The 26907-nt window shown below is 41.5% G+C and overlaps 5 protein-coding genes across 5 annotated transcripts; 2 read left to right on the top strand and 3 right to left on the bottom strand.

Annotated features, from left to right (window-relative positions):
• Positions 1–384: 384 nt before the first annotated feature.
• LOC146613204 (tripartite motif-containing protein 16-like) lies at positions 385–2031 on the bottom strand. Its single transcript, XM_085378286.1, has one exon. The coding sequence runs from the start codon at positions 2026–2028 to the stop codon at positions 385–387; it is 1644 nt and encodes a 547-aa protein (XP_085234412.1). The 5' UTR covers positions 2029–2031.
• A 1733-nt stretch (positions 2032–3764) lies between these two features.
• LOC146613203 (tripartite motif-containing protein 16-like) lies at positions 3765–5441 on the bottom strand. The gene has a single exon (XM_085378333.1). It carries the CDS (start codon positions 5310–5312, stop codon positions 3765–3767), a length of 1548 nt encoding a protein of 515 aa, XP_085234459.1. The 5' UTR covers positions 5313–5441.
• Positions 5442–11333: 5892 nt separating this feature from the next.
• Positions 11334–12519, top strand: LOC146613202 (apolipoprotein D-like). Its single transcript, XM_085378214.1, has 4 exons — positions 11334–11456; positions 11587–11708; positions 12107–12192; positions 12278–12519. The coding sequence occupies exons 1-4, from the start codon at positions 11337–11339 to the stop codon at positions 12517–12519; spliced, it is 570 nt and encodes a 189-aa protein (XP_085234340.1). The 5' UTR covers positions 11334–11336.
• Positions 12520–14512: 1993 nt separating this feature from the next.
• LOC146613201 (apolipoprotein D-like) lies at positions 14513–16120 on the bottom strand. Its single transcript, XM_085378450.1, has 4 exons — positions 15980–16120; positions 15741–15862; positions 14847–14935; positions 14513–14754 (listed from the first exon to the last, which is right to left on the bottom strand). The coding sequence occupies exons 1-4, from the start codon at positions 16097–16099 to the stop codon at positions 14513–14515; spliced, it is 573 nt and encodes a 190-aa protein (XP_085234576.1). The 5' UTR covers positions 16100–16120.
• Positions 16121–23380: 7260 nt separating this feature from the next.
• Positions 23381–26907, top strand: samd7 (sterile alpha motif domain containing 7). The gene is made up of 8 exons (XM_085378642.1): positions 23381–23483; positions 23767–23890; positions 24434–24558; positions 24665–24746; positions 24944–25620; positions 25718–25833; positions 25915–26025; positions 26671–26907. Exons 1-8 carry the CDS (start codon positions 23381–23383, stop codon positions 26905–26907), a joined length of 1575 nt encoding a protein of 524 aa, XP_085234768.1.

Below are 26907 nucleotides of genomic sequence, written 5' to 3'. Positions count from 1 at the left end.
ACATTCCAAACTGAACATCAACTTAATTCATTATTGATCAAATCATTTACAGTGTATCAAAAACAGAACTTTCTTTGTTCTCATTAATAAGGCCAAAGAGCTGTGTGAGAGCACCAACAGTAGATGGAGACGAACATCTTCAACTTGCAGCTGAAATCAAGCAGAAAACTTTAAACTAAAAGACTTTGTTGCTACATTGGAACCAAATGCAAAAGATAAGTAAAATTGTAAAACATGCAAGCGAATATGCATTTCATGTTTGATTTGAATTTTGTTTACTCTTTAAATTTTACAAATTCATAACTAAAGATTCATCACACTGAATTCATCAGTGACTTAAATTTATATTCATCTTGTGAAAAAAACAAACAAACAGAGCTATGATTAGCAAAGTTTACAAACCACCTCTGTGACACTAAGAGCTTTTCCACAGGAACAAACAAACTGGTGGGAGTAGCCAGAACTATGATCCCGGTACCTGTTACCATTCCAGTTGTATCCTTTCCCACATGAACACTTCCAGTCCTGCTGCTGAGTCGTGCTGTGGATATTTTGCTTTTCCAGTTGGACAAATGGGACCAGGTCCCAGTTGTTGATGCTTACTTTAAGCTTCATTGTGATTATTTCTTCTCTCTGGTGCTGTCCAGTTCTGCTGAAGAAGGACAGCGTGGAGGCAGGAAAGTTCCACAACACCTCCACTTTTTCAGGTTGTGGTACAGGCTCTTCTCCGTTCTCGCCCTGATATGTGATTAATGCAGAGGTTGTCACGAGTTGGGTCCCAGTTCTGGCTGTGCCAGTATTTTGCACCTTCAAACCTTGTGAAGTGGATGATTGAGAACCTTCATTTCTCTTTGTTGTGAGGCTGCTGAGCTGCTTATCCTCCCAGCACAGTCCATACAGAGCTCCATCCTTCAAGTTCTTTGCACACTTTTTATCACATAAACCAATCGTCCAATCAGACTCTTCGGACAGACTGACCACCCACCTCTGAAATCTGCTGGCTTTCTTGGTACTACAGATTAGAAGAGTTGCACAGCACTGTCCCAGCCAGCTGTTGTGGAAAACCTTCCTGTTGTCTTTGGACAGCGACATGCCAGGACCCAGAGTCTGTGGCTCAAAGATCAGGTGTGAACCAGTGGGAACAAGCTCCTGGTGGTGTTCAGGATCAACCAGAGTCAGCAATGATCCCCAGAACTGAGACGCTTGCTTCACCATCTTCTCCCCATTCTGTCTCATCTCCTCAACCAGTTTGTCCCGATGGCTGCCCGGCTCCAGCCCTTTTCTCAGATCCACAGCTTTGGCCTTCTCCACATCCTGATGCACCTGAGAATACATCTGCAGGAATCTGAAGGTGTCCTTCTCCTTCTGTGCTGCTTCCATGCTGCTCTTGCTGGTTTTCAGGGACACCATACGAGCAGAGACTGAGCTCTGGACACTGGTCAGAGAGATGTCACGCAGCTTAGTCACAGCCTCAATCAGACGCACACTGCAGCCACCCAGCTTCTCTCTTTCACTCTTCTCCCACTTTTCCAGACTCACATTCTCATCGTCTGTTTTCTCCTGTAAGATCAGCTGCTCTGCTTTCAGCTTCTCCAGGAGCTCTTTGTGGGCTGTGGAGAAGGTCTTCATATTGTGTAGGCGGTGCTGGTCCTCAATGGCGCAGGAAACGCACACACAGGTCATGTCGTCCAAGCAGTAGTACTCCAGGAGCTTGCCGTGCTGAGAACATTTGGTGTTCCCACATAAATCCATGGGTTCAGTCAGAGGATGAGTCTGCAGTAACACAGGTGTGGTCAGGTGGGCCTGGAGGTGCTGGACACACATGGAGATCTCACACTTCATGCACGTCTTCTTTGCTGGTTTCCTGTCCTCTGCACACATGTCACAGAGGATAGTTTGTGGATCTGTTCTTCTCCTTTTTGTTTGTATGCTGTCAGACATGTTTTCCAGCAGGAAGTCCTCCTTAAATTTGTTGAATATAACTCGGTGTTGTACGACAGTTTGGATTATCTGGAAGTTGGTTTGCATTTTACACTGCTGAAACAAATAGAGAAGGTAGAGTCAGGCAACTTTTACCGCAGAAATATGGACGTGCCAACATGAAAACACAGATCAGAGTTTAATTTGCAAACACACTTTTGTGCTAGGGTAGAAGAGACATGGACTTGTAATAAAATGCAATCAAACGATAAAATCCAGGCAGCAATGTTTCTATTGTTGTGCCAACATAAAGGCTTTGATGCTTGAGGCAGGATTTACTTCAGTATCAGTTTGTTGGTGCACATAATAAACTGGCAAATTGACTAACTTTCTTTTTTCATATAAACAAACATGAAAACGCGGTGTTCTCGCTTCAGTCAATCAGATAAATAAAATCATCCTACATATTAAAAATATACCAACTTTATCATCTTATCAGATCATTTAAATCGTATAAAACAGCCGCTGTGTTTCTTTGTTATCATTAATAAGACCAAAAAGCTGTATTTATGCCGATCTAAACCGAAAACAACCAGAAAAGATGGACTCCACGATGCTAAGAACGACCGTGAAACCGAGAAGATGGAGTAAGATAACGCTAGCGGTCAGCCGACCGAGGCTAATGTTCTGGATGCAATTCAGTCGCTCAAAATGCATTTTACAGCTTACCTGCGAAAAGTTTACATGAAGAAATGACAGGTGCAATCGGAGTGTTTTCCGAGAGCCTCACCTCAGCAGAATCTCGTATTAGTAAAGTTGAGGAAGTGGTTTCCTCACTAACAAGTTGGGAGGCCACTTGTTATTGAACTAAACTGTCAGGAACTCCTGCTGAAAGTGGACGACCTTGAAAACAGAAGCCGGAGATCCAACATGAGACTCGTCGGATTACCGAGAGCTGAATCAGGGGAAATCACTGCGTTTTTACAGAGCTGGACTGTGTCCAAATTCAGGGGCTGCTCCTCCTTCAGAGCCCGATTATGTCGTAATGTTTTCCATATTATTTCTGTATTATTATTCTATTTTATATTTTAAATTATAAACTTTTTAGATTATAAACTTTCATACAATTGTGCCCTGTATGTGCTGACAAGTTACTGTAGAAAAACGAGCCATCTTACATAATGACACAAAGTTTTGTGTCGTGTAAGACCAGCAGTATTTTCCAGCCTGGTTCTCAGGCTCTGAAACGAATTAAAAGTTAATCCAAACTTATTTACTTTACCTTTTAGACCTTTTAGACTGACAAGGTGTACTTAATAAACTGGCAAATTCTGTAACTTTGTTTTTTTCTAATTAACACAGATGAAAATGCAATGTTTTCGATTCAGTTAATCAGATACATAAAAACATTGCACATATTAAAAATATTCTCACTTTATTATTATCAGATCATTTACAGTGTATAAAACTACAGCTGTGTTTCTTTGTTTTTATTAAATAAGACCAAAGAGCTGTGTGAACAGTGTGAGAGCACCACCAGCAGATGGAGACACACGTCTTCAACTTGCAGGAGAAATAAAGTAAAAGGGTTCAAACTAAAAGAATTAGTTGCTACATTAGAAGAAAATACAGAAGCTAAACATATATAGTTAATATAATAAAATAACATTAAGAAATAAAGTTGTTTTATTTTTTTACTTTACTTTGATATGTGATACATCGCACAACAAGTTTATCACTGAAGCTAAAACAATTTCTTCACAGTTAATGAATGCGAAAGACAGTCAGTTACATTGATATTCATACAGGGACAGAAAATGACTAAATGATCAGCAGAGTTTGAATTAACAGAGTTTACAAACCATTTCTGTGACACATGGACCACCAATCATTTTTCCACAAGAACAATTAGCCTGGGAAGAAAAGCGGGACACATTATTTCTGTATCCATTACCATCCCTGTAGTAAACTTTCCCACATGAACACTTCCATTCCTGCCTCTGGGTCGTGTTTTGGACATTTTCCTTTCCCAGTCGTACAAATGGAGTCAGTTTCTTGTTGTTCAGGCTCATCTCCATAGTTATTATTTCTTCCCTCTGGTGCTGTCCAGTTCTGCTGTAGAAGGAGAGTGAGGAGGCATCAAAGTTCCACAACACCTCCACCTTTTCAAGTTGTAGCATGGCCTCATCACCATTCTCCTCCTCATATGTAATTACCTCAGAAGACACCATGTGTTGCTTTGCTGTGTTGGCCATGTTACTTTCTCCTTCTTTAAACGATGCATCAGAATCATCATCGTTCTCCATTGTGTGAAAGCTGAGCTGCTTATCCTCCCAGCACAGTCCATAGAAAGGTTCATCCTTCAAGTTCTTTGCACATTTTTTATCACATAAACCAATCGTCCAATCAGACTCTTCGGACAGACTGACCACCCACCTCTGAAAGCTGCTGGCTGTCTTGGTACTACAGATTAGAAGAGTTGCACAGCACTGTCCCAGCCAGCTGTTGTGGAAAACCTTCCTGTTGTCTTTGGACAGCGACATGCCAGGACCCAGAGTCTGTGGCTCAAAGATCAGGTGTGAACCAGTGGGAACAAGCTCCTGGTGGTGTTCAGGATCAACCAGAGTCAGCAATGATCCCCAGAACTGAGACGCTTGCTTCACCATCTTCTCCCCATTCTGTCTCATCTCCTCAACCAGTTTGTCCCGATGGCTGCCCGGCTCCAGCCCTTTTCTCAGATCCACCGCTTTGGCCTTCTCCACATCCTGATGCACCTGAGAATACATCTGCAGGAATCTGAAGGTGTCCTTCTCCTTCTGTGCTGCTTCCATGCTGCTCTTGCTGGTTTTCAGGGACACCATACGAGCAGAGACTGAGCTCTGGACGCTGGTCAGAGAGATGTCACGCAGCTTAGTCACAGCCTCAATCAGACGCACACTGCAGCCACCCAGCTTCTCTCTTTCACTCGTCTCCCACTTTTCCAGACTCACATTCTCATCGTCTGTTTTCTCCTGTAAGATCAGCTGCTCAGCTTTCAGCTTCTCCAGGAGCTCTTTGTGGGCTGTGGAGAAGGTCTTCATATTGTGTAGGCGGTGCTGGTCCTCAATGGCGCAGGAAACACACACACAGGTCATGTCGTCCAAGCAGTAGTACTCCAGGAGCTTGCCGTGCTGAGAACATTTGGTGTTCCCACATAAATCCATGGGTTCAGTCAGAGGATGAGTCTGCAGTAACACAGGTGTGGTCAGGTGGGCCTGGAGGTGCTGGACACACATGGAGATCTCACACTTCATGCACGTCTTCTTTGCTGGTTTCCTGTCCTCTGCACACATGTCACAGAGGATAGTTTGTGGATCTGTTCCTCTCTCTTTTGTTTGTATGCTGTCAGACATGTTTTCCAGCAGGAAGTCCTCCCTAGTTTTGTTGAGTATAATTCAGTGTTGAATAAAGTCCTTGTCAACTCTCTTTTAGAAAAAATTTGGAATTTGATGAACTCCTGAGTTTTGCTCTTTTCTTGCCAGTTTCTGATCACCGTCTTTAGTCTGCTCAGGAGTGCTGCACAACACTTTCAGTTCCCTGAAAACTCCACACTGAAGGGGTGGAGTCAGACAAATGTGACTGCAGCTGTTTTATAATGTTTGCAATTCAGTTTAATTTCCTCCAAGATTGACAGGAAACACTCAAAATGTTAAAACACTGAATAAGCAATCTATAAAATCCAGGCAGCAATAAGCCAGTTGTAATTAGCACAAGATTGATTTTAGGAGCTATTTAATATTCACATTTTCTCACTTCATATGTTTGTACAGAACCACATCTTCATTTAGCTCCAAAATAAGCATCATCATTAAATGAAACAAAGAGGATACTGGAGTTCTCACACTCCATGCAGGTCTTCTTTGCTGGTTTTCTTTCCTCTTTCACACAGAACAGCTTATGGTTCGGCCGGTGTTTTTAGATGTTTATTTAAATCTGGATCTCCTGATTTGATTTGTTGAATCTCATTTAGTCCTGAAAGAATCTCTGCTGCTCTTTGTTTGACTCCAGTTCAATGAACAGAAGTGTTTTCTAGCCTGGTCTCTCAGTTATTTATAAATCCAGTAGCACCGTACAACAGTTTGGATCATCTGGAAGTTAGTTTGCACTTTGCACTGCTAAAACAAATAGCGAACATGCAGAGTCAGGCAAGTTTAACTGCAGAAATATGGACGTGTTAGAAAAAATGATCAGAGTTTGATTGGCAAACACACTTTTGTGCTAGGGTAGAAAAGACATGGACTTACATGGAATTACGAAATCCACAGAGCAATTTTTCCATTGTTGTGCTGACATTAAAATACTGTTAATTTACCATAATGTAGCTTATGGATGACATTCATTCACTGGCGTTCAGCTGCCCTTATTTTCTATCATGTAGAACAAAGAGGAAAAACATTTTTAATGTAAAGTCACAATACCTGGTGATTATTTAAAGACTTTGATGTTTGAGGCAGGATTCCTGTCAGCACTGAACAACTGTATTTATCAGATTGTTGGAAACTGACCGCCCTGCCTGTAGATTATAAACCTTTATGGCAGAACAATAGTTCCCTGTATGTGCCTCCAAGTTACTGTAGAACAATGAGCCTGCTCTTATCTAATGAGAAAAAAAACTTATCAGATTATGTATCATTGCATTGGTGTAACTCAGGGCCTCTTTAACTGCCTGGGAAGTTTTTACCATATTTTTGCAGAGTGGTCTCTGCTTTTGAGGAGTTGGCTCTGCAGGTGGGGGGATCTGCCAGAGGTGGAGGATGGACTCAACCTTAGTGTCTATTGTCTTATATAGTCTGGGAATTTACTGAATGTTGGAGTGGTTGTACTTTTTCCTCTGCGGTGGGGTTGGTGGGCTGCTTGGTGGGGCTCTGTGGTGCCATTGGTGGATTTTGGGTAACTCATGTACCTATTGGGGTCAGCAGGAGTCAGCTGGCTCCAGGGTGGTCCTCCAGCTTTCCTAGCCATTACTAATTTGCTTCCTTCCTCCTGTTCCTTCACACCGTGGGTTGCACATTGTCAGTCTCTGTGGCGCAATCGGTTAGCGTGTTTGGCTGTTAACTGAAAGGTTGGTGGTTCAAGCCCACCCAGGGACGATATCACTGTTATTGCCAGGTAATGCAGAACGCTGCACAAACGAGCAGTGCAACTGTTATGACAGTTATGTTGGTTATACCATGTTATAATCAACCATGTTATAACCAGGACGGTCATTTGATGAACGCAGTCAACTGTTTTATCAAGGGTGATATGCATCTTTGGGGTCGTGTTGTTCGTCCGCAACTGCATACTTGCTGCCAAGTTCATTACCTACAAGTCACATATTTTAAACAATCAAGGCGGTATGGAGAGGAAGTACAAGAGCACCTCCATCCAGCCACCCGGTCCTCTCTCGACGCCCCTGCTTGGCTTCACTCAGTCTCTGTTGCACAATCGTTTAACCCACAACCAAAAACACCGGAACACCCTCCCCCAGTCCCCCGTCCAGTTTCGACACCTGTGGGTTTGCATGTTGTCAGTCTCTGTGGCGCAATCGGTTAGCACGTTTGGCTGTTAACCGAAAGGTTGGTGGTTCAAGCCCACCCAGGGAAGATATCACTGTTATTGCCAGGTAATGCAGAACGCTGCACAAACGTGCAGTGGAACTGTTATGTTGTTATACCATGTTATAACCATGTTATAACCAATCATGTCATAACCACCCATGTGATAACCAACCATGTTATAACCATGTTATAACCAACAATCTTATAACCATGTTATAAACAAGCATGTTATAACCATGTTATAACCAACCATGTTATTACCATGTTATAACCAACCATGTTATAACCATGTTATAACCAACAATCTTACAACCATGTTATAACAACCATGTTATAACCATGTCATAACCAACAATGTTATAACTAATCCTGTTATAACCAACCATGTTATAACCATGTCATAACCAACAATGTTATAACTAATCCTGTTATAACCAACCATGTTATAACCATGTTGTAACCAACCATGTTATTACCATGTTATAACCAACCATGTTATAACCATGTTATAATCAAACATGTTATAAACATGTTATAACCAACCATGTTATAACCATGTCATAACCAACAATGTTATAACCAATCCTGTTATAACCAACCATGTTATAACCATGTTAAAACCAACCATGTTATAACCATGTTATAACCAACAATGTTATAACCAACCATGTTATAACCATGTTATAACCAAATACCAAAAGCTAAACATATACATGTTTTGATATACTTTATGTGCAGTGTTGACATGTTTGAAAACAACTTATTTGAGACTGGGGAGTGTTTGGTTAAGCTTATACAGTATGTGGTGTCTTTAACATATCAAACATTGGCTGAGATGATGATGATGATGATGATGATGATGATGATGAGTTCCACTCTCTGCCAAAACACAAACTAACACAGGTTCACAGGTTATACAGAAAAAAACATCACAGGATCGAGCTTAACTGAACTAAATGAAAACCTGTTTTTTGAGTAAAGATAAGGTAAATCAGTTAAACTGTGTTTCTTTTATTACTTTATGGAAGAATATCATCGTCTTTTGTGGTGCAAGTGTGTAATTACACACTTGCACCACAAAAGACGATGATATTCTTATATCTTATATTATATATATTATATATTATATCTTATTCTTATATATATATATATTCTTATATATTCTATAGTCCACCAGTTTTATAACATTTCCAGAAAACTAAAAAGTTGAGCCCCAGTTTGCTCTGACTTTGGAGAATATTTTTTCAACTCTTGTGTAAAATACTCTAATATTCACCTCCCTCTCAGGTCCGACTGTCATGACAGTAGATGTTAATAACACAGGTGACTTTATTCTTCATAATCAGGTCAAATTTCCTCCAGGACAAGAACATCTTAAACATGCCTGCTGGCATTAGCACTTAGCTGAGAGAACCACTGTGCTGAGCATCACCAGCTTTTGGACTCTGGTTGGATTGCAAAGAATAAAAGTCTCACAGTTTGATCTTTCAGTCTCAGACGATTTAAATGAACAGCTCTGAATCGAAGTGCAGCTCTGCTGTAAAATGCTTCGGACGGCGGTTTGCAAAACACTTTCTCCAGAGATGTGATGCAATTTTTCTGTCTGAAATGAGACTTGGAATATCTCGAAACAACAGTTTTATTTTCTACAAGGCCAATCACAAAGCAGACTGTAGATAAAAGTAATAATTAATCATTTAATATTCCGAAATGAGCGCAGCAATTTATCACAATACACTGCTGTTTTCAATCATTCTTCTGCTCCATGTAAAGATCTCTAAATTTTAAATGTTTTTAATTAGTTTTTCAAGCTCTGCTGCTCCCTGTCTGATTCTTTTATGTAAATCCCTTTTATGACAAACCCGCAAAAACTACATCAGCCTCAACCCACTTCCTGTCTGAGTGCATTTCAAGGCACTCAAAATCTGTTTGATGTCGGATGAGGACACAGACACTCTTCATCTTACACGTCATCTCAGGTTACCTGAAAATAGCCTCTTTAGAGTCTGGGTCATTTCATGATTCAGTATGATGATATGTGTTTTACAACATCCCAGAGAATCTCTGTCAGATGTAGTTCAGTAGATGAAACAAATGTCTGCCTGGATAGAGCCACTCTATCACTAAACCTTTAGCTCCGCTTTAAGGGTGTAAATAAATTTGAATCACTGGTTCTTTTCATACAAATCTTCATTGTGTTTCCTCTCCTTGTTGCATGTTCCCACACTCGGTCTCCTCATTTATGACCTTTCAAGCTGTTGCTGGTCCATGCCTTTGTGCCTTTGTCTGCCACCCTCATAATAATACATATACTGTATTTTGAGCAGTGACTGTGCCCCCCAGTCTCCTGTGTCTCGTTCCTCTTTTCCTGTGAAACATTTGCAGTTGTGCAGGGCTGCAGTTAGCAAGTATGACTTCCTGGATATCAGTTCTTTTCATTTTTATTTTTATTTTTTTAGTGCCAGGCAGCCTGTTTCCTCTGCAACTGGAGAAGTTTATCATCAGTTTTCTGTCAGAAACAATAATTTCACAGACATGATCTTTTCCATACCAAACCACAGGGTTGTGCCTCTTTTTGTCTGGATTTAATTAAAGTGAAAATTAAAACAGCTAAAAGTCAGACTTTCTTTGTGTCACAGTCACTGGGCCATTGACACACTTTTGGCTTCATCACTGTTTTGTCTTGAGTTTGTTTCTTAGTTGCTGTGTTTAGTTTTTGTTCCCGTTGCTGCTATGTTTATTGTTTATAATATTCCTTCTTTCAGTTTACCTTGCCTCCTTGGTGTTCCCCATGTGTTGTCAAGACTCAGTCAAGGATGTTCCCCTGTTTAGTCACTTCCTGTTTTATTTTTGTAGCCTTGGTCTCGTGCTTTTTCTATTTAATTTTACTTTCCTGTGTCTCATTATCCCTGATTTGTTCCCGTTGTGTCTGCCACCCGTTTGCCCCGTGTGTCACCCTGTGTCAGGGATCCTTTGTTCCCTACTTCCTAGCTCCCCCACATTTATTCCTTCAACTTGAATAAAAGCTTGTTTTCTTTTGACGCCTACCTGTGAGTCAGCATTTGGGGTCCTTTCCTCCATTACTAAATATGCATGAAGTTTCATGCAGGTTAGTGTCTTTAAGGTGCCTCACAGATTAGGAAGGCAGAAAAATATGAAAAATATATATATTTGAGGAACTAACAAATGAAACCATGTTAAGTAAAATCAAGTTTAAAATAACAGCTCAGTTTAAAGTCCAGGTTTGTGTTGTCTCTGTTTCTGTAAAATGTGCAGGAAATTAGGTTTTATGATCACATTTTGGGGAATAAATTTTTTAAAATATTTATAGGTGCAAATATAAGCAGCTGCTAACTTATCATTTTTTGAGTGTAACTTCAGTAATTTTGATTTTCATCTTCATATTTGTTGTCTGTCTTTCAGGAAAAAATAAATGTGAAGGAGGGAGCAGTGATCCAAGAGATCCAACAAACCCAACGATGTGATTACATGACCAACCTGTTACTGTTTGAACAGAGTATTTATTTGAACAGGTGCCAGCGCTCACACTGGCCCCCTATCATGACACAGAGGTGGGACCCATGATCGATAATGAAGTGATGCAAGCATTTGAATCTTTAAAAGAACCTCAGAGGCTGAGTTCTTTCACACAGCTGATTACCTGCAAATAAACAGTCAGTGGCCGTGATTCTTTGTTTCTTCTCTACATTTATTCATTCTTTTCACATCTCAGGCTCTTTCTGTCACTAACTGACACTCACATCATGTTTTGCTCAGTGAACTCCAGCATGAACTCTTGCTGTTTGTTTTTTATTCTCTGCAGGTTGAGGTGAGAAGATGAAGCCTGCACAGGTGGTTGCATTGACTCTACTGTCTGTTGTTGCGATCGGCGCTCAGGTCTTGAGGTTGGGCAAATGTCCCCAGCCTGCTGTTCAGGCCAACTTTGACGCCAACAGGGTGAACACTAAATTTTTTCCTCTTCTACTGTTTATGTTGTGGGACATACAGATGATATCTATACACCTGCTTTTCCTACAAACACAAAATATTAATTACGGGCTCTCCGAATCTCGTGCTTCCTCTGCAGTACATTGGAAAATGGTATGAGATCCATAAGTTACCCACAAGCTTCCAGAAAGGCCAGTGTGCCACTGCTAACTACACCCTGTTGAGTCCTGGAGTCATCGAGGTCCTGAACACTGAGCTTCTGTGAGTAGCTAAAATATTTCCGTTTAGATCTGACACTTTGAAAATGTTTTAATTTTTAAGAAAACTTCTGCATAAACTCAGAAGGACACATGGTCCTTGACATAATTGTAATAATCTGAGGGCTTTTTATTCTTCACACCAACGCTTCATTCTACTAAAAACAGCATTACCGTACAACTGCTTGCTTCTGTTTTTTAAATCCTCGTTCTAGACGTTTTTGCTTCAGATGTTTTCAACGTCCCGGAACAAAACTCATGCCTCATGAACGCGCAGGGTCACTGGCTGAACCTTTGTACTGTTCCAGAGTTATACAAAGAGAGCATTTTGTAGAAAAAATATATAATTGAAGGAAAGTACACGAGTAGAATTAATTTCTATTTCATGTTTCATTTTATTAGCGATAATGGAACCGTTAACGCCATCGTCGGCTCTGCCAAAGTCAAGAACCCCGCTGAGCCTTCCAAGCTTGAGGTCTCCTTCAACAGTAAGTTGTCATAAATGACTTTCAATTTCAGTCATGACAGATTCAAGTGAGCCACATATCCCTGCTGTTTTCACCTCTCCTGCAGACTCTCCTCCCGGCCCCTACTGGGTTCTGTCTACCGACTACGACGGTCACTCTCTGGTCTACGGCTGCACCGACTACGGCTTGTTCCGTGTGGAGCTGTCCTGGATCCTGAGCAGGAAGCCCACCCTCTCTAAGGAGACCCTCGAGAAGCTCCAAGGCATCCTGTACTCTGTCGGAGTCAGCGTGGAAAACATGGTCCCCACCAACCAGGACGAGACTTACTGCAGCCCAGTTAACCAGTGAACCAGTTAAGGTACGCTCCAGTTAAGGTACGCTTTAAATACTTCATTAATAATGTGTACCCTGACCACCGCTTAAAATCCTTTTTATCCCTTTTTGTCATTCTTGATGTGTGTCACTGACTCCACCCCGGCTCACAGACACAAATGTACCCCAGTTTGATCCCAGCTTGACTAAAGCACAATTTTAAAAATAGAAAATTGCCTTAAATGAATGTATTTATTAGGTGAAATAAAGTTACCCCAAATAAAGTTAATTCACTCTAATGCAGCTGTCCTTAAAGATGTGTGTTGGTTCAGTTGTGTGTCAGTGTCAGCAGCTGTATATTGAGACAGTAAACAAAAGGAATGCAGAGAGAATGGCCCACTTTTATTGGTGCAACAATATAAATATTGACCAAAGAGTTCAAGCAGATATTATATTAAATCAAATCAAATCAAATCAAATCACTTTTATTGTCACATCACATGTGCAGGTACATTGGTACAGCACATGTGAGTGAAATTCTTGTGTGCGAGCTTCACAAGCAACAGAGTTGTGCAAAATACAATAATGTAAACAAGCAAAATACAAGAATGGCTACATCTGAAACTAATAAATATATGTACAATATATAATAGTATATGCATTTCTGGATGTGTATACTAAATATTTTTCTACGTGTGTGTGTGTGTGTGTGTGTGTGTGTGTGTGTGTGTGTGTGTGTGTGTGTGTGTGTGTGTGTGTGTGTACACATATTTTACAAATTAAATAGAGTAAACAATAAATAAAATATATAAAATAAATAAAATAAAATATACAGAGTGAGACATGTGCAAAACAGTGGCATTACTGTACAGTATGGAGTGCATAATGTTAAAGTTCCAGTAGTGAAGCTGAGGTGTCTATGACGTGTTCAGCAGTCTGATGGCCTGGTGGAAGAAGCTGTCTCTCAGTCTGCTGGTACGGGACCGGATGCTGCAGAACCTCCTTCCTGATGGAAGTAGTCTGAACAGTTTATGGCTGGGGTGACTGGAGTCCTTGATGATCCTCCCCGCTTTCCTCAGGCACCGCTTCCTGTAGATGTCTTGGAGGGAGGGAAGCTCACCTCCAATTATCCGTTCAGAGCACCGCACTACTCGCTGGAGAGCTTTGCAGTTGTAGGCGGTGCTGTTGCCATATCAGGTGGTGATGCATCCAGTGAGGATGCTCTCAATGGCACAGTGATAGAAGGTCCTGAGGATGCGGGGGCTCATGCCGAATCTTTTCAATCTCCTGAGAAAGAAGAGGCGCTGCTGCGCCTTCTTCACTGTTTTGTTTGTGTGTACTGACCACGTAAGATCCTCAGCCAGATGTACACCAAGGAACCGGAAGCTGCTCACTCTCTCCACAGCAGCGCCGTTGATGGTGATGGGGGTGTGTACTTCTCTGCACCTCCGGAAGTCCACTATCAACTCCTTTGTCTTTGCGACGTTGAGGGTGAGATGATTGTCTTGACACCAGTGGGTCAGGGCGCTGACCTCCTCCCTGTAAGCCGTCTCATCACCATTGGTGATAAGACCCACCACTGTAGTGTCGTCCGCAAACTTCACAATGATGTTGGAGTTGTTAGTGGCTGTGCAGTCGTAGGTGTAGAGTGAGTATAGGAGAGGGCTCAGTACACACCCCTGTGGAGCACCAGTGTTCAGTGTGACGGGGGATGAGGTGATGCTGCCCAGTCTGACCACTTGGCGTCTGTCAGACAGGAAGCTAAGGATCCAGCTGCAGAGGGAGCTGCTCAGTCCTAGATCCTGCAGTTTCCTGTCCAGCTTCGAGGGAACGATGGTATTGAATGCTGAGCTGTAATCTACAAACAGCATTCTCACATACGTGTCTCTCTTCTCCAGGTGTGACAGGTGTAATATTAGCATATTAATTAATCTTGTATTATATCTGACAGTAGGCCCAATTTTTTTTTTTTTTTTTTTTTATGCATTGACCTATCATGGAGACATTCAGTGATAACCACAGCACATGTTTACTCGTGCATGACTCTGCAGTAATCTCTGTCCTGATTGGTGTCAAGCAGCTTCTCCACACTGGCTCCAAAAGATGACAGGATGCTCTGCAGCTCCTCCAGGGTCTCCTTAGGAAGGCTGGGATTTCTGCTCAGGATCCAGATGAACTCCCCATGTAACGATTCGATTTCAGTACAGCTGTAGACCAGGGCGAAGTTGTCGTAGTCGGTGGACAGAACCCAGTACGGGGAAGGAGGGGTGTCTGAAGGTGTGTAAAAGGGATTTTTGTACAATTCAGCTCTCCAGTTTAAAATGTTTAATATGTGTGTAAAAACAAAAAACAAGGGTCCATACTCTCAAAGAAGGTGACCAGCAGCTTGGCAGGCTCAGATGAACTTGCGGCCTTGGCAGTGCCGTTGATGCTGTCAATGGTACCGTCAGGACTTAAGCAGATAAACAGTTAAAAGTTAGAAAAATACTTTTTATATTCAGACTGTTCAGAGTCAAAGCAACATATTTACTCTTCAAAAGTACTTTTCATTTTATTTAGTATTATTTGTTTGTACATGTAAAATTCAAGTTCTCAGGTCTCAAGTCAGCAGGTGATTTGTCATTTCCTTAAAGGGTGGGCTGATAGTCAGAGAACACCACAGCCATTAACAATCAGACAAGGCTGGGGGGGGGGGGGTTCTTTATTAAGTTCATTCATGTAGCGCTTTTCACAGACATGAAAGTCGCAAAGCACTGCACAACAATTAAAACACAATATCAAGAGAGAATCGTGTTAAAACAGAACTGAAAAAAAAAGTGTCAGCAGAAGGCTCGATTAAGCACCACTGACTGCACAGAGTCATTTAAACTGAGCTTGAGTGGTAAACTTTTATGGATTGGATTCATTTTAGGATGAATCCATCTTCTCTATAGACTTATTCATTTACTGGTTATACATTATGGTAAAACCTAAACTGTGTCTCACCTAAAATATTTTTCAGATGCAGTCTGAGGTTTGAGGAATAACCATTTATTGTGAATGATATTTTAAATCCAAGAAGAGACTGAAGAGCAGGACTGAGAGGACACAAATCTGCCTGCCCTTCCAGCACCACACACAGCACCATGGATATATCCATATCTTTATCTTTTACATGTATTCCAGAGAAATGGTGCAGGACAAAGACTCTGACTTGTACAAACATTTTTCGGATAACGGATGTTATCCAAAGTGCTCTCAGGCACTGAAGTACTCACAGCAGCTCCTTGTTGAGGACACCAACGACTCCTGGGCTTTGCAGGCTGTAGGTGGCAGTGCTGCACTGGCCCTTCTGGAAGCTGTTCGACAGTCTCTGGATCTCATGCCATTTACCAAGATACTGTAGAGGGAGTTGAATTGGTTTTGTTTGTGAGGCAGATGTGCACACTGGACATCCCAGTTTACCTTAATGAAGATAAATTAAAATACAGCTCAGAGTGAGGAGTTTGGTATTCACCCTTGCAGCATCAAATTTCTCCTGAACGGCAGGCACGGGGCATCTTCCTGGTTTTATAGACTGAGCACCGGCTGCCACAATGGACAGCCAAGTGAGGGAAATCACCTGGATGGCATTCATTTTTCTCCACAACCTGTAAAGAACAATGAAAAAAAGTTTGTCAGCTTTTAAAGATAAAGCATAAACAACAGGGGGTACATGCGGGTGTTACTCACTTGCCTGTTTTACTGGGTAGTAGTGACTCTCTGTGTTTTCATTCAATGTTTATACACCTGCCGTGATCAGCCCCGCCTTGCCATTAGCATGTGAGGTTATTTTGAGGAAGCAGGTATGAGATGCTCAACATCTGGTCCCATTCTCAACTACTCCAGAATTGGGGCCTCAGACAGAAAGAGATTAGTTTCGTGTGAAAGTTAGATAAGTATGCAGAACTTGACTGTTGAATAACAGTTAAAGAAAAATATAGTGGGAATCAAAGGTGATTATGTATAATATAAGATGGCTTCCTTTGCTTGTGTGTGCCCCATCTAGTGGCTGGAACTGGTGTGCAGAGGAGATAAGAGGGCTGCAAAGGATTGTCTGAAAACAGCAGGTGCTCTTACTGATTAATCATAACTTAATGATAACAAGTCATCATTCATCATTATTGTATACTACAAAACCTTTTTTCAATTCAATAAAAACAAAAATATTAATAAATACATCTTAACTGCTAAAACATGGGATAATTGCATATGACAAATTTTATGGAAATCGTTTTATGTTTCGGATCTCTGAAAGAAATAAAAATGGCCAATATATTAAATTGGTGTTGGTTTTAGTCTTAGAAATCTGTTATTTGTCAGGTTCTATTAACACAATACCATGAATCGGTTTTCATTTTTTTTATTAAATTTGCCGATTTTTTTTAACTTCATCTAATTTGTCATTGCAGAACAACACAGTTTTCTAGTGTACATGTGAAGAGATCTATTTTTGCGGATAGCCTTGACACAACATACCTGATGTGTCACACACAAAACTAACTCTAACCTCCAGATATGCTAAAATAATTGAAACCTTTTTCAATGTTTCCTCCAGTCAGACACACAACAATATCTTTTTTGGATTCATTGTTTAAGTTCAAATGTATAAAATCAGCACATCTTCACAGTTTTTGTTCAGGAACTCCAACACAAACTGTTATTTCAGGGAATCTTGATCCTGAAGAATCCTACTATATCTCACAGTAATCAAGACCTAAACAAGATTTCCACCAGCCACAAAAGGCGTAATGCTTCCAACTTAGAGGGATTACGGCTTCAGTACAGTCGTCATTTGGTGTGGAGAAGAAGACAGGAAAGGCAGGTGATCTGGACACCAGATTGTTGCTGTAATTAGAAGATGGATGGTGTCTGTACTGACCCAGTGAATTTATAGCCAGACCCGTTTCTTGAGGTTAAACCTGCTCTGATCCCTTTGCCTCACTGTGACTTCATAATACTGGGTGCAAGCAACTTGGACAGAAATCCCTTATAAAAAGCTTACCCCAGGAGATTTCTAAATTAGCGGTTTAGATGTCCTAATGCTTTGTTCTCTTAATTCTTAAGTACTTTATTAATGCTGTTGTTTTTATTTTTTTTTAAAAAGAACTTAGTTGTCTCCCAAATCACTGCTTAAACACACAAGAAATATGCTGACCCAATTTAAAAAAAACATAGGAATACTAAATAATGTTACTTCAGCTGGTTCATCTGATACTCTTAGTTTAGTGTATTTTATCACCTAAAATGATGTATAACACAATATGTTGCATATCATAATAATCTGACAATACTATAATATTGGCCATATTATATTTACATTGCCACAGTGAGTTGACTTTAGTCTCATGAACAACATTAACTAATTGTTATTTACTAACTAATCTTAAATGACTGTTCAGCACAGAAATGAAGCCCAACAATCATGTTTTACAGTCCCGTGGTCTCAGCCTCAGATACTCAACTAAAGTGATGTCATGACAAAAATGAATGACCAACAAAACATTTTTCTCCTTCATTTCTGTCAAACAAAGCTGTATGTAACGTGTCTCGCGGTTCGTATCATGGTTGCTAGGCAACCTGAACAGCGCGACGAAGCGTATACCGTCCCATTTCACAAGCCTCTCACTTCCGCACTTCTCGTACTTATAGTACGCACCGTACGTAGTACGCGTAGTGCGCGTACTTCAAGCGTGCAGTCTCTTAATTGGGACACAGCCGTTGAGGAGCTAATTTAGCCATTTAAATCAGCTGTGTTGGTTCGAGGACACATCTAAAACCTGCAGGGACACCGGCCCTCGTGGACTGAGATTGCCCAACCCTGGGCTAGTCCATGTTATAGTATTTAACGCAAATAAAAAAGTTTAAAGACAGCCCTGAGAACTCTGGCTAACCCTGAAAGAAAGGTGTGATACACCCAGGACAGGTTCACGAGTCTATCGCAGAGCTCAGATGATACTCAGATAATTATGCATGCTCACATTTACACCTACTAATCAGCTGATGTAACATGCATATCTTTGGACTCTAGGAGATAGCTAGAGTACCCACAGGGTTCTCCTGGTGCCCATGCAGGCACAGGGAGAACATGCAAACTCCACAGAAGAAGTGTTATGTGCAGTTTGAGTGTTATACTAATTAGTACTGCTGTTGTGGAGTGACACAGAACCACTGATGCACCGTGTAAATAAAACTGGGTGCCATCTTTTGCCCACGGCTGAGATTGTTGGTCACACCTATGGTAGGATGAAATTCTCTGGAAGAAACCTTCCTTTACAAGGAAAATGAAGAATTGTCACGTGTTAAACTGATGTTAAATCACTTAAATTGTATTTTTAAAAAACTTGTAATGCAGTTACAATCAGGCTTTATAGTGCAGTGCAATCACTGCTGAGAAGCACTTACACTGATGATGTGACCTCTGCAGTATTGCATGGGAATTTGGTTGATTTAGCACTGTTAAATGTGAGTTTACATTAAAAAATAAAAACCTAACACATTAGTAACATCTCATTGGTGGTGGATTCTAACATTTTTGGTCCACTGTATATAAAAATAAATAGTTAAAAGTCTCTACTTTTCCCTTTTTGCCTTTAACTGATGTATTTGGCATGTATATGATGAGCAGTCAGAGTGCTCAGCTCTCTGGAGGCTCATTGCTTCCTTGCAAAGAGATACAGAAGCACCAGACTGTCCCACTCCATTTAAAATGTCCTACCAACCCACCACCTGTGTCCCTCCACCCCCCACAAACCCCAGGCATTAAGGAAAACATCATTCCTAGAAGTGCAGCTCTATGCTGTAAGCGGCTGGTGAGCACAAACTGTCAGATTAAGAGGTCTGAGAGGATGATCTGGCCAACATTTAGTCGGATTTCTGCCAAATTACCACCAAGCATGTTTGGGTCAGCCCTTTGGCACCCTGTGGAGAGCAATACTTCTGACATTCAAACTAGACATGTGAACAAACAACAAAAACTAGAGCAGTAGGAGGTCTGCAACCTGCGCCATGCAGTTTCCCTGCAGGTGGCCACAGAGCAGCTAAGGACGGGTTGGTCACTTAACTACTGGAAAAGGAAGCTAAGCATTTAGGTGTCTTAACTATGGCCTAAAGTGCTAACAAGGGATTAGTGAGGTGAACGTTGAAAGAGGTTTAGCACTCCATGCTTAGGGCCAGTGCTGCTTCAGTAATTACACATCAGTTGCAAGGTGCAGCAAGCAGTTGGATGGGAGATCATAGTGATGTCAGGGCAGGGAGGGCTTAAAACAGGAGATAAGGCCAGCTAATGGAGATGAAATGAATCAGTATTTAACAGGTCTTTTTTAGTTAAGGCAGTTAGCTGGCAGCAGACTGAACTCAAACCACTTGGCCAGAAATCTAAGGAGGCCATTTAGTTGGACGTGAAAGAGGGAAAGACGAAGATCTGTGAGCTCGCCAAAAACTTTTTGGGAAACATTTTTAACTTGATTTTAGTTTATTGGCTTTTTCATTTTTCTGGAATTGAGACACCGGCATCTTCAATCTCTGCTCAGCAGTGTGAACCTAAAGGTAGGTGGATGAAAACATCCTCTTTCAGTATTTTACACTCATTGATTTTCTCTGTACGTTCCCATCTAACAGTTTTATGTCTTTAATTGTCACAAACTCATTGATGTTATAGGACGTCCTGTCTTATGTTTAGTTTTATCCTGTTTTTAATGTCCAGCTTTCTATTGGAATTTGCCGTTCTGCTTTTGCTTTTCTGCCAATGCATTTTGTAAAAGTGTCATATATGAGTAAAGCTACTGTTACCCACAAAACCCACAAAAAATACAAAACTAAATATTAAATATGCTAAATATTGCCATGCATCTTTTTTTCCCGTATGTGGATAATCTAGAGGCCAATACGATTAAAGGACAACCTTGAAATCCAAATAATTAACATGATAACTAGCCCAGATTTTGCATATAGCGCTCAGTGAGTATTTCCGGATTGGCTTCTTGCATATTTTTTGCGTTTGCACATATAAATTAATACTCATCCTTTCAATCAACACTTTGTCATGTGAGTTTATGACCACAAGCATTTCTTAAACTAGTGATATCTGCAACTCGGCACTTATTGTCACGAAATCTAATCTGCTTCATGCAACTGACAGTATTTGCATGGCTTTAGCTCATGTGTGTTTTGTGAGGGGATTAGGAAAGGCTAGACAATACTTCTGTCTTGTCTGATATGACCTCCTCAGGGCTCCATCTAAGTTGTCAGCAATTTTTCCCTTTAATTCATGCTTGTAATGAGATTAACCAGGCAACAGTAAATCCAAGGAGTCCAATCCCCGGATTTGGCAGCTGCGGTGTGGCCTCTGCTTGTCAAGGAAATATGACAAGAGTTTCCGTAGCTCACCTTTGACTAAAGATTCACTTAGAAAAACACTGCGACCACTTCAAATTTGCATGTCTCACTTCAAAAGAAGCCAGTTTTGAAGATTTGTTACTGCAGTAAACTCAGTCTCAGGCTACGAATTCACTTAAGAGACTTAACGTGATCAGAGTGTTAGCTGTTTCCAACAGGCCTTATAAAGGATTCCTCTAAATGGCTCAAGTTCACAGACACTCCAGTTTCTGCCTCTGATGCATCACATTTAAAGAGCAAAGCATTAATTTCAGTAAATATCAGACTCACTGTTTAAAAACACTTTGTGCTGTTCTGCTGAGAATCCTGCAGACTTATTTATACGTCAGCTCAAAAGGAAAGAAAGAAAAGAAAGAAAGTGCAAATGCACAACAGGAAGTTGTGCATAGTTGGTGCACAGGCTGAACCCACATTTAAAATGTTATATCAACAGCAAACCTCACACACTTCAGGTACATTTAGGTACCTAAAGTACATTTTCTGTTTATGATGCTTGATGTGAATTAATCTGTTAAACTGAAGGAGACAGGGTGTCACATGCTGTGTGTGCAGAAATGTGAGTTGAAGTAATAAATTGACTTAAATGAGGAAAAGTGCTTACTGTGATAATGATGCTGATGTTTAAGATAATAATGAATATTTCCCCATTTACCAGGAGATATTTAAATTTGCAATAAAAAAAACTATTATTAGTTTTAAGGAATTTTAGATCTTCGTCACACCGTATTTATCTGTGCAGCTGTTTAAAAACTGGATCGCAGGTAAACACAGGTGTTGCTGCTGAGAGTGAACCTGTATTTAGGTACAGGCTCATTGGAATCAGACTTCTGTTCCTTCGTTGACATGTTGACTGATTTAAACTATGTTAGGTGTTTATCCACACTCTGAAAAACAATTAGTCTTTAAATAAATTCTGCAGTTTACTTCCTTTCTGATGAAAGTGTAAATATTGGCTGTGTGTAAAGGCGATGACACTTCAGGCGAGGCTCGGAGCTCAGTGCCCACTCGGGATTTACACGGACATTAATGCCGTGTAAATACATTTCTTCTTATTTGCTGATGGCTGCAGTGACATTGGCAGAGAGGGAGGTGAAGGGGGCATGTGTTCCCGCCACATAGCTCCACATAAACCGATTGCATCCCCAGATTTATCCCCAAGGTGTTTTGGGGACATCCTGGGAGCTAATGGAGACTAATAGGCTTAGCACTTAGGGTGTATTGTCCGGGATGCTTACAGGCAAGGTTTGCTGAGGGTAAAACTCTAAACGTGCGGATTACCTCCAACACATCCCTTTAAAGTGCTGTATAGCCAGGACTTAGCTAATAGGATCCTGAGGGTAGCAGGGGCCTGTGAAGGTGGGGACGGGGGTTGGATGGGGCAGTAGGGAGGACAGTGGGCAGGTCAGCAGATGTAGGTGGCAGACTGTTGCAGAACTAACAGAGGGATTAAAGTCGTCAGATTAGATGGGCTTCACAGGGAACTTGAGAGACTGTGGGTAATGCACAAGTCCTGGGTGCAAATCTAATGGCAGCATTTGACTAGGGGGAGGGTGGTACGGCAGAAATAATATGTCCAAGTGCATGTGCACAGCTTACACATGTCCCTGCACTGGCAGGCTCATCAGTTCAATCAGCAAACCTCATATGAAGAGGTGGTTCTGTGGGGTGAGCATCCATTATTCATGTCTCCAGATGCACACCGGCCCTGGATTAGCAGCGCTGGATTACTGTCGTTTACAGTATCATATTTTGTAATGGGATTTCTGCAGTGTGGAAGGCTAATTGGAGGTCTCTAAGTCGATTGCACTTATCTGCACAAGCTGCTGGTTCAGCCGAGAACAATGCGGGTATCTGGGGTGAGCACACATGTGAGTGCGCCTCTATCCCTGTACAGGAGGACCAGCAGCATTTGCAAGGACAGAAAAGATGAGAAGAAATCGTCCAGCTGTTTGTTCTGGCCTTCGTACGGGGTTAGGATTTGGATTTAACGGTTCGGGATTGATTTGCATTACGGCGAGGTATTAGCGTTAAGGTAGGTTTAAGATTAATACTTAAGGCCAGGTCTGTGGAAAAGGTGAGGTAAGAGTTATACTTAGCTGTAGTTAAAAAGGTCGCTTACAAGCCGTTTACAAATATTTACATGCTGCTGAAATCACTGCTGCATCTTTGCAGTCATAAAGTATGTAATAACAGACACTAGGCAGAATTTACCTGCAATGTTCAGTAATCAACGTGAGATAGAGAACTGCTGCTCTCTAATGGTGATGTGAGGGAATTACAAAAACGCACCCAGCACTGAGGGGTTTGTAGTTGGCTCAGTTTCAGCTACTGTGAGAAATAATCTTGTGTGATTTTATTTTACCTGCCACGCGAAGCGTTATAGGATCAATGTGTCAAGTAAACTGTCTAGTTTATAGAAATCCTTCAATTGGCTCTCTTTCTTAACAGCATTCAGGTGGAGGTCAAAGGTCGTGAGTGTGTCATGACCCCACGGGAGCAGCTGAGGAAGATGACAGCGCTAGGGGAGCAGGGGTCTTTGGATGAGAAGCACTGGTACCGACTCGTCAATGGGATGTCTGCTGGAGGTGAGGAGGATGAACAGCGTAACAACAAAAACCAAGAAAATATTATTTAACTTTTCAGGTTTTATTTATAGACAGAGTTGATTCTGTATTTGGCAATTTGGGTTCTGTATTTGTATTTGGTGATCAAGCCTGTTTTCCCTCACCTTCCCTCACGCCGTGTTTGCACGTTGGTGGATTGCTCAGTAGCACCTGCAGGCTCCAGCTTTAACAGTCAGTGCATGCGCCAGGTGAAGCAGCTAAAACGGCCTCCCGGTGACCTGTGGTGCTTTTTCACTTCTTGCAGAGCTGAGGCAGAGGCAGGAGCTGATAATGAGGAACCAGATGGCTATGGCACCGCAGATCCTTGCCCAGGGGCAGCAGAGGTTACAGGGGGTCCCCGCACAGTTCGAACCTCGGTTCATGGAGAGGTCAGTAGCTGAATTCTGTCCTAAACTTACAACAATAGTTGTCTGAAAAAGGGCAACCACAAGAAAACGAGTAGAAGAAAATGCTGCAAGAGGTGTCCGTGTAAAAAATCTGCTGCTCTTTTCTGTTCTTTTGGACAATTAAAATGTTTATAAGGCTAAAATAGTCCTCGCAAACCAGCTGTTTTTATATGGAGTTCCAAAATTGGCAAAATGATTATGTATACATTAATTTATGTGCCTAATTTCTTCCCCTCCTTCAAGAGGCATTTTGAAAATCTCTCAGTTAAAACTAAATGTATGTGAAACAGAAATGCATAAAGAAATGTCAGAGAAAATAAAATAATAAATAATTAAGGGGAAATAAATATGAAAACAGTAATTCATAAATACAAATAAATTAATTTTAAAAATGAAACATAAATAGAGTAATACACACTTTGTTTTTGGCCACTTTGGTCCTCCACATTTTGATTCTACAAATATATGCTTTTTAAAGTGTTTTCCAGTTCATAATTTTTCTTCTTTGTTTATTCCTCTTATCAGGGAGTTAGTTCCACCTACCGAGATGGTCCCGTCTGAAGCCAGGCAGATGCACATGGGCCCTCACCTCGGTCCACCTCTGCCTCCTCATGCCAACGTCCTGCCAGGAAGAGGTTTCCCTGCACCAGGTGAGCACCACAGAAATATCGCCTGAGATAATTCCCAAACAGCCTGTCTCGTTTTAATGCGCGGTGATAGGCATTGACAGCCTGTCTGTTTCTTCCTGTTTCTCAGCTGGATATGGCTTCTTACCCTCAGAGCCCATGGAAACTGTTGCCCGGCGACAAGAGCTCATTCACAAGCAAAATATAGCCAGGTATTACGTGCCGAAAATCATCATCACCATCATCATCTCACAGAAATTATTCCACCGCACGCTTTGCGTCACTGTTTTTACTGAATGCGACTGAGACTTGATCCCCCCACCCATGCTGCAGCAAGGGTTTTATATCATGGCTCCATCACCACTGCTGCACAAATATGTCTAAAATATTTATATGCACTTCTTTTCAGAATGGAAATGAATGCCATCCTGCATCAGAAGGAGCTGGAGAACGCGCACCAGAAAGGCTTGATGGGAATTGAAAATCCCATGTCATACCCTTCCAACCCCATGATGTTTAGAGGTCGTCAGCGCATGCCAGACGGCCACGATGTCTTCGTCCACCGGCCCACCCTGGATGAACTGCACTCCAACAATATTCTTATGTCAGCCAACCCATATCCAGCAATAAGCACGCTGCACAGAGAGCGGGGGCGCAGAGCAGGTCGGAGGCCAACTGTTCACAAGAGTATGGAGAGCCATGTGTCCAACGTGAAGGGTCAGACTGAAGATAAAAGTGTAGAGCAGAGCCCAGGGGCCGCATCGGGGGAGGAGAAGGAGCTTGAGCCAAAGGGGGACATGGGAGAGGAGTGTGCCACCAGTAAGACACATCATCAGGCCAAAGTAGACCCTGAACTGGCCACCGGAAGCAGGAAAAACTACAAAGATGGGGAGCCAGGCCTCCGGAAAGCCTGCGTGAACAGCCAAGATGGGAGTTCAGATGCAGCCAACAGTGGAACAAATGATAAAGACATATCTAGCCAATGTTCGACGTTCCAGGAGAAATTCATGTATCCTTCCACTGGAGGAACTCTAACAGGGATCCCTTACATGTTCCCGGTCCCTGGAAATGGTTTCCTTCCTCCTGGTGAGTTAAGAAATATTAAATAATAACACTTGTGCTTAAAACTGTGAAATGTTCTGCTGCCAGTTATTTAATATACTTGCATTTTTTGTCTTTAAAGGCCCACCAAATCTCTTTCTAAATGGTGAGGAGGTACCCGAAGACATCAGGAAGTGGACAGTGAATGATGTGTACAACTTTATTAACAGTATTCCCACGTGTTCAGAGTATGCCCAGGTTAGTAGCCTCACATTTTTGTAGTTGCCGCCTCTAAATTCATTCTGTTGTGACTTTCTAATGTTGGGTTATTTTTAATAGACTTTCAAGGACCACATGATTGACGGAGAGACGCTGCCCCTCCTATCAGAGGAGCATTTATTGGATACACTGGGACTGAAGCTGGGGCCAGCTCTTAAGATCCGCTCACAGGTACAAAAACACAGATTCTGACTGGAAATGCAATCCCGAGCCACCAAAGACAGGATTTGAAGGGATTATCTGATGTACGAGGATAAATCTTGAATAAAGGTTTATTTACATGACCGCTTATTTATACAACTCCATGTGAGGAGGTTTTATAAATATCCTTGATGAGTGTTTTATGGGCTTTGTGTGGAAGCTTATTTCCACAAGTGACAAAAGACCATTTTTGCTTTGGGCTATTATCCTAAAATTCTGACTCAATAACTAGAAATTTCAAATTGTCTCAGAAGTTTGAGTCAGTAAGTCAAATTTTTAAGATAATAACCTGAAATTTTGAGTTTTGGCTAACATTTCGTTGTAGTTGTTGTTGTTGTTGCAGAAACAAGCTTCCACAGATTTGAACTGAAGTTACCTCACTTTATTAAAGGGATAAAGTAAAGTTTGTTTAACCAAACATGTCCTTAGTGGAGTACAGCCCCTATTAAAAACCCCAGTTTTTTCTTTACTATGAGAGCTAAAATGTCTACTGTGAAAAAGTTTATTCACTAATTGTATTTCATTCATTCTTATACGCCAATGTCTCAGTTATAGCACAAATTATTTCAATTAACATCTACGTGCTCCTTCCCTCTTGCTCTTCTTCTTCTACAGGTGTCCAGACGTCTTGGTAGCATGTTGTACATGATGAATCTGCCACTCTCCACCGCCCCACTGCAGGCCACCCCTGAGAAGCCCGGGGAGCGCTCATCAGAGATCGGCTCTCCCATTAACTGCAACAGTGAGGAGATGGTGGCAAGTCCAAGAGATCCCGATGTCATAAAATCCGCTGACCACCTCCACGACGCAGAAAACAACTCGCCTCCATCTGCCAGCAGTGAGACTGCCTGA

This window comes from Diplotaxodon limnothrissa, linkage group LG18, assembly GCF_057381915.1.
Source record: "Diplotaxodon limnothrissa isolate DT_005_m linkage group LG18, D_limnothrissa_male_GT1.1, whole genome shotgun sequence".
In the NCBI taxonomy this organism is placed as follows: Eukaryota; Metazoa; Chordata; class Actinopteri; order Cichliformes; family Cichlidae; genus Diplotaxodon; species Diplotaxodon limnothrissa.
Note: the sequence above shows the minus strand (reverse complement) of the source record. Positions and strands in the feature narration are given on the sequence as shown.

What these genes read in the sequence shown, in the direction of transcription:
- LOC146613204 (XM_085378286.1), bottom strand. Translation starts at nt 2,028, where the DNA reads ATGCAAACCAACTTCCAGATAATCCAAACTGTCGTACAACACCGAGTT.
- LOC146613203 (XM_085378333.1), bottom strand. Translation starts at nt 5,312, where the DNA reads ATGTCTGACAGCATACAAACAAAAGAGAGAGGAACAGATCCACAAACT.
- LOC146613202 (XM_085378214.1), top strand. Translation starts at nt 11,337, where the DNA reads ATGAAGCCTGCACAGGTGGTTGCATTGACTCTACTGTCTGTTGTTGCG. An exon ending in CCAACTTTGACGCCAACAGG is followed by an intron (nt 11,457 to 11,586) that starts GTGAACACTAAA and finishes CTTCCTCTGCAG; the next exon opens with TACATTGGAAAATGGTATGA. An exon ending in GTCCTGAACACTGAGCTTCT is followed by an intron (nt 11,709 to 12,106) that starts GTGAGTAGCTAA and finishes TCATTTTATTAG; the next exon opens with CGATAATGGAACCGTTAACG.
- LOC146613201 (XM_085378450.1), bottom strand. Translation starts at nt 16,099, where the DNA reads ATGAATGCCATCCAGGTGATTTCCCTCACTTGGCTGTCCATTGTGGCA. An exon ending in GTCCTCAACAAGGAGCTGCT is followed by an intron (nt 14,936 to 15,740) that starts GTGAGTACTTCA and finishes TATCTGCTTAAG; the next exon opens with TCCTGACGGTACCATTGACA. An exon ending in GCTGGTCACCTTCTTTGAGA is followed by an intron (nt 14,755 to 14,846) that starts GTATGGACCCTT and finishes ACACACCTTCAG; the next exon opens with ACACCCCTCCTTCCCCGTAC.
- samd7 (XM_085378642.1), top strand. Translation starts at nt 23,381, where the DNA reads ATGACCCCACGGGAGCAGCTGAGGAAGATGACAGCGCTAGGGGAGCAG. An exon ending in CACAAGCAAAATATAGCCAG is followed by an intron (nt 24,747 to 24,943) that starts GTATTACGTGCC and finishes ACTTCTTTTCAG; the next exon opens with AATGGAAATGAATGCCATCC. An exon ending in AAATGGTTTCCTTCCTCCTG is followed by an intron (nt 25,621 to 25,717) that starts GTGAGTTAAGAA and finishes TTGTCTTTAAAG; the next exon opens with GCCCACCAAATCTCTTTCTA.